The sequence below is a fragment of the Peromyscus californicus genome, unplaced genomic scaffold (genome assembly GCF_007827085.1).
Source record: "Peromyscus californicus insignis strain IS unplaced genomic scaffold, ASM782708v3 Scaffold_10__1_contigs__length_136768540, whole genome shotgun sequence".
Classification (NCBI taxonomy): Eukaryota; Metazoa; Chordata; class Mammalia; order Rodentia; family Cricetidae; genus Peromyscus; species Peromyscus californicus.
Window position 1 is genome coordinate 50,141,836 of NW_026294391.1, and position 15,185 is coordinate 50,157,020.

A 15,185-nucleotide genomic window follows, 5' to 3' on the forward strand; every position below is an offset into this window, starting at 1 on the left:
CGATTTCATCCATCAAAAAAGGATCATTAAAGGAAAGAGGCTCACTGAGGTAATCTTACCTTTATCTTTTTATTCTTACTTGTACAGGCATGTTTGTTCCAACGCAAAGAACAGAAGGCATCTCAACATCAGACATCATCACCAGAATTGTTCGTGACTATGATGTGTATGCCCGGCGCAATCTTCAGAGAGGATACACGGCCAAGGAACTCAACGTCAGCTTTATAAATGTAAGTGTGCCTCCCCATGCACCGTGAGGGCCACCATATTATATATACTGTTATGACTGTCATTTACTGTGTGTTGTGTAGTGCTCTTAATGCTTTTCATTACTGTCTCATTTAATCCACATTAAAAACCCAATGGTGTCTTTTAGTTTTGAGAGAGGGTCTCACTGTATTGCCCAGGCTGGCCCCCAAATCATGACCCTCCTGCTTCAGCTTCCCAAGTGCTAGATATACAGGTCTGCATCAGCACACCTGGCTCCTTAATGATGTATATATTTACAACTGAGGAAACCAATGTACAAGGAGGTAACGTGAGTCAACCAAGAAGGATAGGCAGCTTCACATTTTATAATGGAGCTTCCTTGTTTCCCTCCCCTGCCCCCCAAGCCCCCTCTTTAGTTTTCAGATGTGGCAAAGGGTTTCTGGAACATCTGCCCCTTGGGAAAGGCAAGTGTTGTCTTCTTCTCAAAGGAGAGGAAGGCGGGCGGAAGCAATGAGATGCTAAGCCCGGAGAAAATGCTTTCTTGTTTTAACGTTTTACAATTTTCATTTTATTAAGGCCTTACAGATGCTCATTAGAAACCTTAACAGCCGTTTTTTATTGTCCAGAGAAATTACAGCTGCTTAAATAAAGCCTGGAGCCTTTGGCTTCCTTTTCTATTTCTACCTTATTGTCCCCACAGAGCTGCTGTTAGTTTAATAATAGAGCACTGTTAAAACAATCTTTAAAACAAGCAAAACAAGCTGTTACAAGGCAAAGAGAGTAGCTGGATGGCTGGGGGTGATGTTAGTGAGTCTGGACAACTGAGGTTACTAGGCTTCCAAGGAGCCCATGATTTTGATCCAAACAAACGCTCTCCATGCATACAGAATTCCAGCCCCCAAATAGATACTGTATTCTCCAAAGGGTGATTGTCTGCAAAAGTAGGCATTTATAATTATGTGCAGCTCTAATTATCTAGCATCTTATACAACTGATCATTGGTACCTTCAAAATAGGAGGGGCTCATTAATTGTAAGTCAGTGATTATTCATTGTCCCGATAAAGCAGGGAGTGTTGGGATTCAGGCCCCTCTAACTTCATATAAGCCAGGCAACAAAATGGAAAATGCCGGGTTCGAGTGGCACCAGAACATGTGGCTGAAAAGAATTCAGCTAACGTGATGATTTGGTATCTTAGAGAGAATAAAGCCCTGGTTATTTCAATAAATTAAACTGTCTGTTCTTTTAAATTGAATTCAGTCAACCATCCAAGCATAGCAAGCCATTTCCAAAAGTTATTGCTCACTCTCTTTAAATGGTCTTTAGATAAGCCACTTAGCTCAGGGAACCGTGAGGACAGTGGGGGTGTGCTTACTGTCTTTCTATGACAACAAGCCTGGCTGCCGCTCCGAGAGGAAATTGAATGTGTTGGATGGGCGTGTAAATGAATCACAGAACCTCAGAAGTGGCAGAGACCTGATGAGGACCAGTCATCCAATCCATGTCCCTTGACTTTGAGATAAGGAAAACGGAGCCCAGGGAGTAGACAAGGCCAAGGGAGGGTGAGGGAGAGGTGGAGGTGGCAGTCCCCCTCCAAATCTCGTGACTCCCAGCCCAGTGCTCACTCTACTGTTATGTGCTGACACTGAGCATTAAACAAAATAGCCATTTCCAGTGTTGAACAAAATGTAGAAGAGCGTGATATGAAGACAACAGCTAACACTTACCTAGAGCCGATAAGATGTCCATCTAAGTCTCTTGCTGTATTATCTCATTTAATACTTGTGGTAAACCTACTGGGGGCGTGTAATGACACTATTCAACTTATAGGTGAGAAAACAGAAGCCTAGAAGGTTTAACAACTCACCTCAGACCACACTGTAAAGGAAAAAAGACAGAGTACCTCCCTGTGGTACATATGTATGATTATATAGCTCAGTAAGTAGCGACACACATGGCTCATAGCCAACCCAACCCTGAGATTGCAATACAGTTTTGAAGGGTCTAAATTGGGGAATCTTGACCTAGTTTCATAATATTTGAGGTATTTTACAAAATTCTAAAGCACAAAATGAGCTTGATTTCCACATAGTAAAGAAAAAATTATCCTGACTCCTTAGAGACAATATATTGAGATTTCAAAAGTGAAGACCCTTTGTGTGACATTGTTTCCATTGTTTAGATAACATGCTTATCAGGCAATGTAGATAAACGTCTGTGGTACTTTATGAGAACAATGTAACTAACACAGATGGAACAAATGCCAGGCTTTGAGCCACACATTTGCATGCATGACCTTACCTGATTGTCATAACAACCCTGTGAGGTAGGGATGATTATCACCCCTATTTTATTAATGAGAAAACTGAGGCTTAGAGGAGACTAGTGTTTTGCTCAACACAATATGGCTTCCTGGAACACAGGTAGACAACATCATTGTATAAAGTCTCTAAGCATGAAATCCAGAGAAGCGATAAAAATAAAAGCTTTCTTTTTATCCAACGAAACCAATGCAGGCCTCATGAAAAATATGATAATGACAATTTTAGCATGAGACATAGGTCCTAAGCCCAGTTAGTGGACAACTTAATATAAACAGTATTGGGTTTAACACTACCCAATTTACCCAAGTAAAACAGAATTTTCAGGCAGACTCTGAGCAACCATTCTATACACAATCCATTATTTTATCTAAGTTCCAGAAGAATTGAGTAGGAGTATTTGCTCAATAAAAGGTGGTTCTTCTATATGTTTTGTATTCTGTCTCATATGATTTCAACTCATAGATGTTGAACAGATTGAACATAGCACAACATTTGTAACTCCCTTTATAAATCCAAAGAGATTGATGTGCAAGACATGTGCATTCCCAGCAGTCTAGCCCTTGGGAAATAGTGACAGCTACTCTCCATCAGGAGCAAACTCGTTGATATAAAATATAACCAATAGAGATGGACTTCTCTGCTGTCTTCTTGAACCAATCTATTCCGTCAATTTTAACCAGGAGAAGAAGTATCGTTTCCAGAACCAGGTGGACAAGATGAAAGAAAAGGTCAAGAATGTGGAGGAAAGATCAAAGGAATTTGTTAATAGAGTAGAAGAAAAGAGTCATGACCTAATTCAAAAGTGGGAAGAAAAATCAAGAGAATTCATTGGCAACTTCCTGGAACTGTTTGGGCCAGATGGTGCATGGGTAAGTAGTTATTTTAATTGGCATTGATATGGTGGGTATTTTCAACTTATCTTCCTTTCATGGAGCTATTCAAGGATGTCCCTTATCCAGTGGCCTCTGCTTAGACATCACCTCATGTCACTGCAAGTCCATGTCTTTATTCAGGATGATTCATCCCTCAGTATGGTACCAAATGGCACACAAAGTGGGGTCTTCTCTGTTTCTGTTTTCAGAACTTGGAAGCCATACCTTTGAATGTCTGGTATTGCAGAAATTGGTCTTGTAGCTCATCCCAGTCTTCCAGTTGGAGATGATACAAAGCTTAGGGTTGATGGGAAAGTGAGTCAATGCAACATGGAGCTTGTGTTGGAAGTCAAGTCCAAGGGTTCTTGTATCAACTATAGGCACTTATGTTTGGGGGAGGTGTGTTTTGATTTTTCCCGGAGAGACATGAATAAAATCTGCTCACCCAGATAAAGTACCAATGACAGACCAAAGTGATGACTCTGCTCAGTCCTAGCTTTGGTGAGACAACGAGTTGATTAGGATTAACGAGCATGAGCGAAGGGTTACTAACAGGTGTGTGAATGACTTCAACACATGTACATCAGCCAAAGTCCCAGCTCAGAATGGATAACAAATTTCCTATAGCTGAATAGGTAGAGTTCCCTTTCCCTTGGTCTTCCATACTTTATAGATTCTAGTAGCTGTCAAGAGGACAGGGAGCTGGGGCAGAATTACAGTTGGCAGGGAGGTGCAGGAAGGAATGGCTGGAATCTTGGATGAGGGTCTAATGACCCTCCGCATGCTCTCACTCGATATGTCAACAGTCTGGACCCTTGAAAGTCTCCTGGGGGTATTCAGCATCTGCTCTGATTAAGTAAGTAGTGGTTACTATGCTTCGGGCGCAATGCTCCACATTAGGAGATGTCAAAGGATGGAGCTGCCTCACCCCTCTACCACTGGAGAGAAGGAGAAGCGGCACAATTTCGCCTCGTAACTGTGCAGATAAAACCTTGATTTTCCATTTCCCCCCTTGGCATGAAGTTGTTGATAGAGGTCCCAAAAGTCTTAAGGGATGGAGACCATGATCCAAGAAAGGAAAGGCATATTTTTTCCTCACCCAAATTCTTTAGATAATTGTGATTCATAACTGTAGAAAAGGAAAAGAAAATTCTGGAAGCCACAATGGTATTGTGTGTGCCCTCTATGAATTAGATAACCAGTGCCATCAGCCGAGTTGATGAGGATTTTGTCAAAGAGCTGTCTTTAAATTTACTTCCTTTTAGAAAAAAAATACTATGTTATGTTTTCATGTGTGTGTGTGTGTGTGTGTACATGTGTGGGATATGGATACCTGTGTGCAGAGGTCTGCAGACAATGTCAGGTGCCCTCCCTTATTCCTTCGAATCAGAGTTTCTTCCTGAACACAGCACTCCTGTTTTCCTGGTTAAGATGGAAGCCAGAAAGCCCCAGCAACCCTCATGTCTCAGCAAAGAAGAGTGCTTGCTGCATAATCCCGAGTACCTGGGTTCGGAGCCCGGCACCTGTGTAACAAGCCAGACATCCTGTACACAGCTGTGAGCCCACATCTAAGTGTGGGGAGATGAGACCAGTTGCTGGGGCTTTCTAGCCCCAAGCCAACTTCCTTTTTTAAAACCACAAAGAAATGATTCCATTTGCTCTCCTTAATCTTAAATAGCCAAGATATCCTGTTATGATATGAGGAGTCTCTAAGGAAATCCACGTCTACTTAATTATTTTATTGATGGGTTGTCACTTGTGTCTTTGCTCAGTTGAGCTCATTCGTTATAGAATTATGTAAAAGTAAAACACTCAATTAGTATAGAAAAAGAACAATGTTCTGAGAGTTGGAAGAGAGGCTTCAAGGCTAGTGGCCTCTACTATGTTATAAAAGGTGTTATGCCAGGCGGTGGTGGTGCACACCTTTAATCCCAGCACTCGGGAGGCAGAGGCAGGCGGATCTCTGTGAGTTCGAGGCCAGCCTGGTCTACAGAGCGAGTTCCAGAACAGCCAGGGCTACACAGAGAAACCCTGTCTTGAAAAAAAAGAAGGTGTTATAAGCCACCTATATTTTATGTGTTGGCTGCGTTTGAAAGGGAAGGGCTAATTGAGCCATTAAGACCTCCCCGTGAGGACTGGCAAGAGAGCAGAAACCACGCACCAGCTCCTTCTCCCTTTTTTGGTTCATTTTCAGTTCAGATGATTGAATTTATGGCCCATTTAGTAACGTTCTCGTCTATGCATGGTCCCACGGAAGAACACAGACAAAGTGAACATCCTGTTCTCCGCTCGTTAGTGTATGAATTCTGAACTCGCCCTTTTGACCCTGTGGAGGCCTTACTACTTTGCTTTCTCACAATTTTCCGACTCGGAAGAAGCAGTGAGTGGTTTTTAATGAAGCCATATAGCCGTTCATTCGCTTACTGTGCTTCTGAAAAGTAATTCTGCCAGAAGCCCTCAGACTGTAACTCACTGGGTGGATGCTTTCTCCACCTGGGGTGAGCAAAGGCAGGGAAAGGTGGATATCATTTCATAGAAACTTCATACCCCCAGTCTTTTCAGGCTCCCAGCAAAGGCGAAAAGGTAGCTGGAATTGTTCTTAGGAAGTCTGGTGACAGCGAGCGGAGGTGATTTTTAAGAAATGAAACCCAGCTTAGAGACTAGAGGTTTTTCTTTTAAAAACTTGCTATTAGTGTCAAAACTGTTATTACATTAATTTACTGTATCAGCCAGACTTAGACATTACTTTTTTTTCTGTTGACATTAAAAGTACAGGAATAGTTACAAGGATGTTAAACGCCAAGATAAGTAATTTGCTTTTCATGAATATGCTATTATTATAATAATTCTTTATTTGTGGATTTGTGACTGGAACTCATTTCTTAAAACAGGGGATCTGCATTACCTGCAAGTACAGTACTGGTACAAATAATCCAGACTTAGAAAGGCACAAAATAGAAAGATTTAAGGTCCAAAATTTGGTACAGCAGGATTGGTATGCAGCTTTGCATGTAGTTTACAGTGGGTACTCCAAACAAACATTTCTTCATTGAGTGAGTGCATGAAGGAATGGATTCTGAGGAGTATCTATTCACAGACCTTCCTCACATCTGTAAGGCCAAAACTCTCCACATGCACAGTCTTCCTTTGCTTATGGCACCGGATACAGTTTAGTGTCTCAAATCTAATAGGCAGAACTTTACAATAAATTCCAAGCCAGCCTGTGCTATGTGGGGTCCAGACTGGTCTAGGCTACAGGGTGAGAACCTGTTTCAAAAAACAACCAAAACAAAACCAGACTGACTTGGTGTTCTTGGTGTTTATATTTCTTTGACTTGCTCGCTCTCCATGGCCACATCCCTTTGCCTGCTTCCTCTGCCTCCCCCAACCTGACTCACATATTTATGCTGCTGAGGTGGGCCAAAGGAATATTTGAATTTGCTCCTTAGCTGTTGTGGGAGGACCCTACATACAGATCTAAACAGCAGGAGTGGGGTCCTAGGAGGCTCTCTTGGAGGCTGTGGGCTGCAATGACATTTTTAAGAATTTAAAGCTAGCAACCTATTAACTGCTGTAATAGATTTTCCAGTTCCTGCTTACTCAGTCTGACTGGTGGGATACCAGGGCCCAAATTGTTCTTTTTTTTACTTGCATCACTTTATTTATTTAACTACTATTAATTGATTCTTCTAAGTTGTCTTGAGTCATACTCAGAAGGTGGCCATTCCAAATGGCAAAGAGAAGCCTTCTGTGCCAATGAGCTTTACATTACTGTAACAAAATACCTAAGACTACTTAAGAAGACAAGTTTATTTCATGCACACTACTGAGGTGGGCTTAATTTATTATACATGAACTTTTTAGGATGAATAACAAACTATAAAAAAGTTTTTTGGTTTTATTGTTTTGGTTTTTGTTTGTTTGTTTGAGACAGGGTTTCTCTGTATAGTTTTGGCGCCTGTCCTGGATCTCACACTGTAGACCAGGCTGGCCTCGAACTCACAGAGATCCACCCTGCTCTGCTTCCCAAGTGCTGGGATTAAAGCTGTGCACCACCGCTGCCCAGCTTGTCCTTGTTTTTTAAGACAAGGTCTCTCTGTGTAGTCCTGACTGTCCTGGATCTTGCTCTGTAGACCAGGCTGGCCTCGAACTCACAGAGATCTGCCTGCCTCTGCCTCCTAAGTGCTGGGATTAAAGGCGTGGGCCACCGCTGCCTGGCTATACAAAAGTTTTCACCTTAGTTTTCAGCCATGGTAGTAGTTGTCTTTAACATGTGCACCATGTGTATGTAATACATTCTTAGGATGTGCGCAGTGAATCAAGCTTTCCTTATGGGAGAGAGAACGAGAAGGAAAAAGAGAGCGAGAGGAATGTGAGAGAAACTATTAGGGCTCACTGCTGGGGGGCTTTGGGGCAGCACGTCATAGCAGAAGAGTGTGTGAAGAAGCTGCTCACCTTGTGACACTTAAGGGAAGGGAGCCAAGGGAAAGAGAAGGTGGCAGGGTTCACCGCAGTGATGAGGAGACGCCTCAGTTGACCTCTCTTCTGAAAGTAGTCTGCAGGAACAAACTGAATACAATGGGTGCCTGGGTGGACTGTCCCGATCCAAACAGTAACACCTTTTCGACAAAGACTCAGTATTCCCTCTCCTTGTGAGTATTGTCTCTGAATGACCTGCTGTCTCAAAAGAAGAGCTCCACACGCCCTTAACTTTGAAGCTTGATCGTTTATGGTGGGGCTGATGCTGTTTTTCTCCAAAATGGCAGTGAGTGAAGGATGCTGGCTTAAGGAATGTTGGCCCAGCATGCAGGTTTATGCTTTGGGTATTGATCGTCTTAAGGCAGCTCCATTATTTTTGTTTGGAGCACCTGAATTCATAGAGCAGAGACACTCTATTTAAATATTAGCACCTCAATCACAGGCTGGTGTCTGCCACTATATTCCTTCGTTGACTCTGAAAATAAACTTCTCTCCTGTTGTTTAGAATATGAGTCCATTTTATTTTTACCAATCACATTTTATTTTTCCTCTAACACAAAGATAAAAGACCTCAAGTTCAATGGAAATTTTAAGTTCATCTTAGACCAGTTTATTTTCTTGCCCCAGACTAGTCTAATAGATCCCATGCCAACCAGACAGACACGTGCCATTTGTTACACGCAATTATTTTGTTTGTTTTTAAAAAAGACTGTGGAGCTGATTTGGGAGTGGGAAATTTATACAATGCAAGGTCCGCTGCTGTTTTTTAAATTGTGGCATATGCATTCATGTACATCATAAAATTTGCCATTTTAACTTTTTTTTTTCTTGAGACAGGGTTTCTCTATGTAGCCCTGGCTGTCCTGGAATTCACTCTGTAGACCAGGTTGGCCTTGAACTCACAGACATCCACTGGCCTCTGCCTCCCGAGTGATGGGATTAAAGGTGTGTGCCACCACTGCCCCGTTTAACTTTTTATTTTCAGGCCTGAATATCAAAACCAGGACCTCATGCATGCTAGACAAGTGCTCTACCACTGAGCTACACTGCCAGCCCCATTTAACCATGTTCAAGCAAATGGTGGCATTAAGTCCACTCATCACCACCATCCATCTCCAGAATGTTTCCACCGTATCAACCAGACACTACACCTTATAAGCACAAACTTCCTACACACAAGCCACTGGCAAACACCCTCCTACTTTCTCTCTGAATCTGATTGATTACCTAGGTAGCTCATATAAGTCCAATTGTACAGTATTTGTCTGACTTATTATACTTGCTATATTCAAGGTTCCCCCGTGTTGTAGCATGGATCAGTGTTGTAGAAGCTTTTAAAAGCTGACTAATGTCCCCTGTGTACACACCACATCTGCTTTACCCATTCCTCTGTGGGTGGATACACGGGTTGTTGCCCTTTTGGCAGTTGTGAATAACGCTGCGATGAACCTTTTGGTGATGTGCACATAGCAGTTCTCTTGGGCTTATACATAGAAACAAAACTGCCGGGTCGTACGGCGACTCTGTGTTGAACACTTGAGGCGCTCTCCTACCCTTCTCCAGGCAGCTGTACTGTGTGCCATTCCCATCAATAGTGCACAAGGGGTCGACTTTTTCCACATCCTTGCCCAAATGCACTGTTGCGTTTAGAAAACAGTCATCTTCATTTCAGGCACACTGCTAAGTTTCAGGATCATTTGAATTTGGATAAAAGAGATAAAATGAAGTTTGCTTGTCTGAACTGGATTTCACATTGGGAACACTGTCCCCAAAAAATGCTGGGAACTGAGCCCAGAAACTGGCAAGTGCCTTCCTGGTGAGCCACATTCGCAGCCTTGCCACTAAAGACTCTTTGCTAGCCCTAAAGTATGTATCTTTAAGCAAATATACAAGTCGAGACTGGGTAATGTTAAAGGCTTTAGCCCTGAAAGAGCCTAGTTACGGGAGAGGCGGTCAGGAGCATGGACTCACCTCTTAGCTGTGTGGCCTTAGGCGAGTCCTTTTGCTGTTATTGTTTCATGAGTGGTTTCCTTTTGGGAATACTTTCTCTACAGGTATATTCAGTGCTTTACACATACTAGTCGAGTGCTCCACGACTGATACTAGCCCCAGCCCCAACCCCAACCCCAGCCAGACCTGGCCCAGGACCCAACCAGGCCCTAGTCTCAGCCCACTTTGGCAAGTTCTGCATCTCTACACCTCAGTCACATCATCTGTAAGGGAAAAGACCATGTCAGGCACAGTGAAGGGTCAGTCACTGTTGATGGTGATGGTTATCAATTTGTTCGGTCAGAACGGAAGCACCAACTCTTCTGTCTTCTTGGGTTTCATCTTCCTTACCAGAGGCCCAGGCCACATAATACCAGGTTTTTGTCTCACTTCATTTGAACTCATGTGCCGGGTTGGAAACACGACAGGTTTTAAAGGCTTTCATCAAGGTATTCGATGCCTCACTTGATGTTAAATTCTTCTTAAAAGGGAAAACTTTGTAGGAGGGAAGGAGAAAATGACTTTCACATGGACAGGACTATAAACGGGATTATTTTCTTAGGGCAAACTTTCTAAATGGAAACCTCTTACTATAATAAAAGATTGAATTTAAATACCTTTTCTCTTTGAAAATGTCATGCCATGGTCTTCATTATTTGTTATATTTCTAAAGTGCTTTTCTTCCCAGGAAGCTCATTATGAACTGTCTCCTGATTGGATTCAATTCAGCTCCTGTGTAGGGGAACCACCCTGGAAAGTCCAGCAGAAACAGACCGGAGAACCTGCAAGTCCAGGCCCGGCTGCTTTTGCATGGGTAGCAAATTTGGTGAAGTGTGACACCATTGTTTATCATTAAAGATTCAAATTCTTTCATCCCTTTGGGCGGAATATTCTCAAGTTATGAGCTTGATTCAAACTAGAGTAGACAAGATGTAGATTTCTTAGAAAGTGGGCTTCTAATGGAAATGCTGACAATCCATTAACAGCAGGAGGGCTAATGGCTGCCACTAAAAATATGCTGAAAGATTATAGTAATAAAAACACATATTTTAAAGTGCCTGCTAGAAGTTCAAGGATTTTTTTTAATGTTACTGTTAATAATAGGCTACCCAATCCTTTTGGCATTTGATTTTGTCTCATAAATGGGCTTAATCTCAGGTAATGCTGTTGTACTGCACAATTTTTTTCCTGTCTGATTTCACGGGGGTTGGCTGTCTTTTGGCAGAATTATCAGTGCTCTTAATGGAAGGTAAATAATTGCTGTATTTGTAGACAGGTGGAATTTTCAATCTGGGAAGAATCTCAGTGATCAGCAAGGTTTCTCTATTCTACTTTCCAGAGGAAACTTTAGGCTCTAAAAAGTGATAGAGTAGGGCTTAGCAAGGAAAATGTGCATGGAGGAATTAATGATGTACTTCAGGTCTTACTGTTTCCCTAGCAATGTCACTATTGAAATGCCGGCCCGATCTCCCTAGCCAGGCTATTTGAGTTTCTTTCTTCCTATCGTAATATGTTTCATGAAGGCAAAAGCAACATGCAACAGCTATTGCTTGGTATTTGTTGGGGATCAGTCCAGGGCTTCCTTCAGATACCAAAAGCTGTGGATGCTCCAGCCCCTTATATAACCTGCATAGCGTTGGCACAAAAACTACACACATCCCCCTGTATACTTTAAATGACCTTGATGACCTATAATAGCTAATATAATGTAAATGCATTAGGCAATATGCTATATTGTTCAGAGAACGATTGCTAGAAAAAGTCTGTACATGTTCATTGTAAATGTCAGTTTTGATCTGCAGACAGCTGAAGCCACAGATGTGAAACTAGCACACATGAACGACTGAGTGTATTCATTACAGAATTACTAGGAGGTAATGACTAGACAGGCCTGGAGACACAGTATTATAACCCCAGCTAGATGAGAGAGCAGGGCAGAGGGATCACAAATTCAAGGGCGGCCTGGGCAAACTAGAGAGACCCTGTCTCAAAAAGTAAAAATAAAAAGCCAGGTGTGGTGGCGCACGCCTTTAATCCCAGCACTTTGGAGGCAGAGACAGACGGATCTCTGTGAGTTCGAGGCCAGCTTGATCTACAGAGTGAGTTCCAGGACAGGGCTACATACAAAGACCCTGTCTAAAATGATAAGGGGAGCTGGGGCTATAGATTAGTGGCAGAGCACTTGCCTCGAATGTCTGAGGCTCTGGGTTCAATTCCCAGCAGCCTTCCTCACACACACAGAAACTAAAGACAAAAAGCTCACTTGCACACCTATTGCCCAGATCTTCTCCATCAACACTATATACAATTCTTCTACAGTACTGAAATCATGCTGACCATATGATCCTAAAATCATTTTGAATTTCCAAGAGCATTTTTCATGTTACTCAGTATTCTTTAAGAAACAGACTTTTTTGACTGGAAAGGTATTTCAAAAGTTAAGAGCCCTTGTTGCTTTTGCAGAGGACCCAGGTTTGATTCCCAGCACCCACACAGCAGCTCACAACCATCCCCATCTGTAACTCCAGTTCCAGGGCATCTGAGGCCCTCTTCTGACCTCTGACGGCACCAGGCAATCATGTGGCACACACACGTATAGGCAAAGAAACACACATGAAATAAAGTGAATAAATTGCTTTAAAAAAAAAAAGAACTTGTTTTTTGTCAGCTGCTTAGTATATCTTCTTGAAGTTATATTTCTCTAACTTATTTCAGAAGTTTACACTTTCATCTGTTACAATACTGCAACATGGATACTCATAAATGTTTGCTAACATCTCTAATCCCTCGTGGAGAAAGAAGCTGCTGCTCTTGCCGTGTTACGGCCCTCCCAGGGTAGCCGCAGTGTGGCTCCTTCCCTGCTCTCATCCACACTCACCATTACCAATTAAGGAACCTTGGGCAATCTGGTGTAGTAAAAAGGGGTTCTTCCCTGGCTGGTTAGCTCAGTTATTAGAGCATGGTACCAATACATACTGTCTCATTCTGATCATTTGGTTACTAGTGAGGTTGGCCATTTTTAGTTCATCTTATATATACCCTGTGCCTTTTTTAAATCTTTTCTCCTACCCTCTCTACTCCCTTTCCTTGTAGCTAGAGTTTTCCTGCCTGGCCCACAGTCAGGACAAATCTCTCTCACCCGCCAGTCCCACAGCAGCTCAGACCCAACCAAGTAAACACAGAGACTTATATTGGTTATAAACTGTATGGTCGTGGCAGGCTTCTTGCTAACTGTTCTTATAGCTTAAATTAATCCATTTCCATTAATCTATACCTTGCCACATGGCTCGTGGCTTACCAGCATCTTCACATGCTGTTTTTCATCCTGGCAGCTGGCAGTGTCTCTCTGACTCAGCCTTCAACTTCCCAGCTTTATTCTCTTCCTTGTCCCGCCTACACTTCCTGCCTAGCCAATGGCCAATCAGTGTTTTATTTATTGACTAATCAGCAACACATCTGCCATACAGAACATCCCACAGCATTTCCTCTTCTTCTCTATTCCATTTTCTTTTTTCTTTTTATGAGACAAGGTCTCCCTCAGTATTCCAGAAAACAGCACCATGCAATAGTCACCTGAAGTCTCAAAGACTGGAAAAGTGCACACCTGTAATTTCAGCACATGGGAGGCCGAAGCTATAAGATTGGAAGTCCAAGGCCAGCTTCAGTTATTTAGTGAGTTTGAGGCCAGCCTGGGCTACATGAGCACCTGCCTCAAAAAACAAAGCAAAACCACTCCATCCTCCCCCCACCACATACACACACACACACACACACACACAAAAAAAAAAAAAAACAAACGAAAAATTTAATTTTACCACCAACCCCCCCCCCTTTTTTTTTAATTTATTTTGCAATACAATTCAGTTCTACATATCAGCCACGGATTCCCTTGTTCTCCCCCCTCCCGTCCCCCTCACCTTCCCCCCAACCCCCCCCCCCCCATTCCCATCTCCTCCAGGGCAAAGCCTTCCCCACAGACTGAGGTCAACCTGGTAGACTCAGTCCAGGTAGGTCTAGTCCCCTCCTCCCAGGCCGAGCCAAACAATGCTGAGATGAAGCCATATATACACAGTCAAGAAGAATGAACAGCTGAATTAAAAAACCATCAACAATTTCCAGAATTTAAAATCCTGAATCATGACATGACACTAGTGGAATTCAGGTGTTTCTGGTACATGGACTACTCTCACTCAATGTGAGGTTGAACTGTTGACCTTGTGTACATCCTACTTCACAAATGAGTCTGTCAGATATGCTAAGCCTATAGGCTGAAGATGATGCCCCAGCACTTCAGAGAAACCTCAGGTGACTGTCCAGACAGCTGTCTGTTTCTGTCAATTCACAAATTTTTTGGAAGTTGCTTATGTGCACTTCCTGTTTTTATTTTTGTTAGCTAATATTATTTCCTTCTTGGGTCTCTGAGGGAGTTGAAGATTAGTTAGTTATAGTTGAAGGTTAGTTAGTTATAGTTGAAGATTAATTAGGATACATTTTGGACTTACCAAAATAGGATAGATAATGAAATTATTTTCTCTGAATTTGTCAAATACAAATGGACTAGATATTGTTTAGGTATTTATTACTTGTATATATTGTATATAGTTATTGTCCTTTTGTATATAGTTTTTCTTATATTAGTTATAAGCTTTTTTTCCTTTTTATTAAAATAGAAAAGGGGAAATATGGTGATATTTTATTTGTATTAAAATGTTATTTGTATGTTAATAAATAAAGTTGCCCGGGGGTCAGAGCTATTAGCAAGCCATAGGAAACCAGGGCAGTGGTAGCGTACGCTTGTAATTCCAGCACTTGGTAGGCAGAGCTGGGTAAGTCTCTGTGTGTTCAGGGATGCAGCCATTATTGGATACACATGCTTTTAATCTTAATACCAATCATGGAAAACCTGGAGGCCTATACAGACAGGCTGTGAGGAGGCGGTCATGTGGTTGGGTTTACAACCAATGAGAAGGCAGGACAGGAACTCTATATAAAGACTTTAACACAGGGGTAGCTCTGGTTCGGAGAGGTAGGACCACCGCAGGAGGAAGGGTAAGGTTTTAGCTCTTAGCTCTGACCTCTTGGCTTTCTTCTTTGCATTGGTTCTGTGTTTATTATCTAATAAGAAGGTTGGATACATCTACAAAACAATCCTGCATAGGCCCCAGGTTTCAAACAGCCAACTCATGCAATGAGCACAAGATCTGGTCCCACTGCCTGGATGCCTCCCAAACAGATCAAGCCAATCAACTGTCTCACCCATTCAGAGGGCCTGATCCAGTGGGGGACCCCTCAGCCATTGGTTCATAGTTCAT

The 15,185-nt window shown here is 42.4% G+C and overlaps 1 protein-coding gene across 3 annotated transcripts in view; it reads left to right on the top strand.

The window, feature by feature from the left end:
* Pcyt1b (phosphate cytidylyltransferase 1B, choline) overlaps positions 1-15,185 on the top strand; it is a 97,622-nt gene that overhangs the window by 76,588 nt on the left and 5,849 nt on the right. For all 3 annotated transcript variants that reach the window (XM_052732510.1, XM_052732498.1, XM_052732507.1), the window contains exons 6-7: positions 88-230; positions 3,214-3,402. In XM_052732510.1, coding sequence (XP_052588470.1) covers positions 88-230; positions 3,214-3,402 — 332 coding nt within the window. The remainder of the gene's footprint in view (positions 1-87; positions 231-3,213; positions 3,403-15,185) is intronic.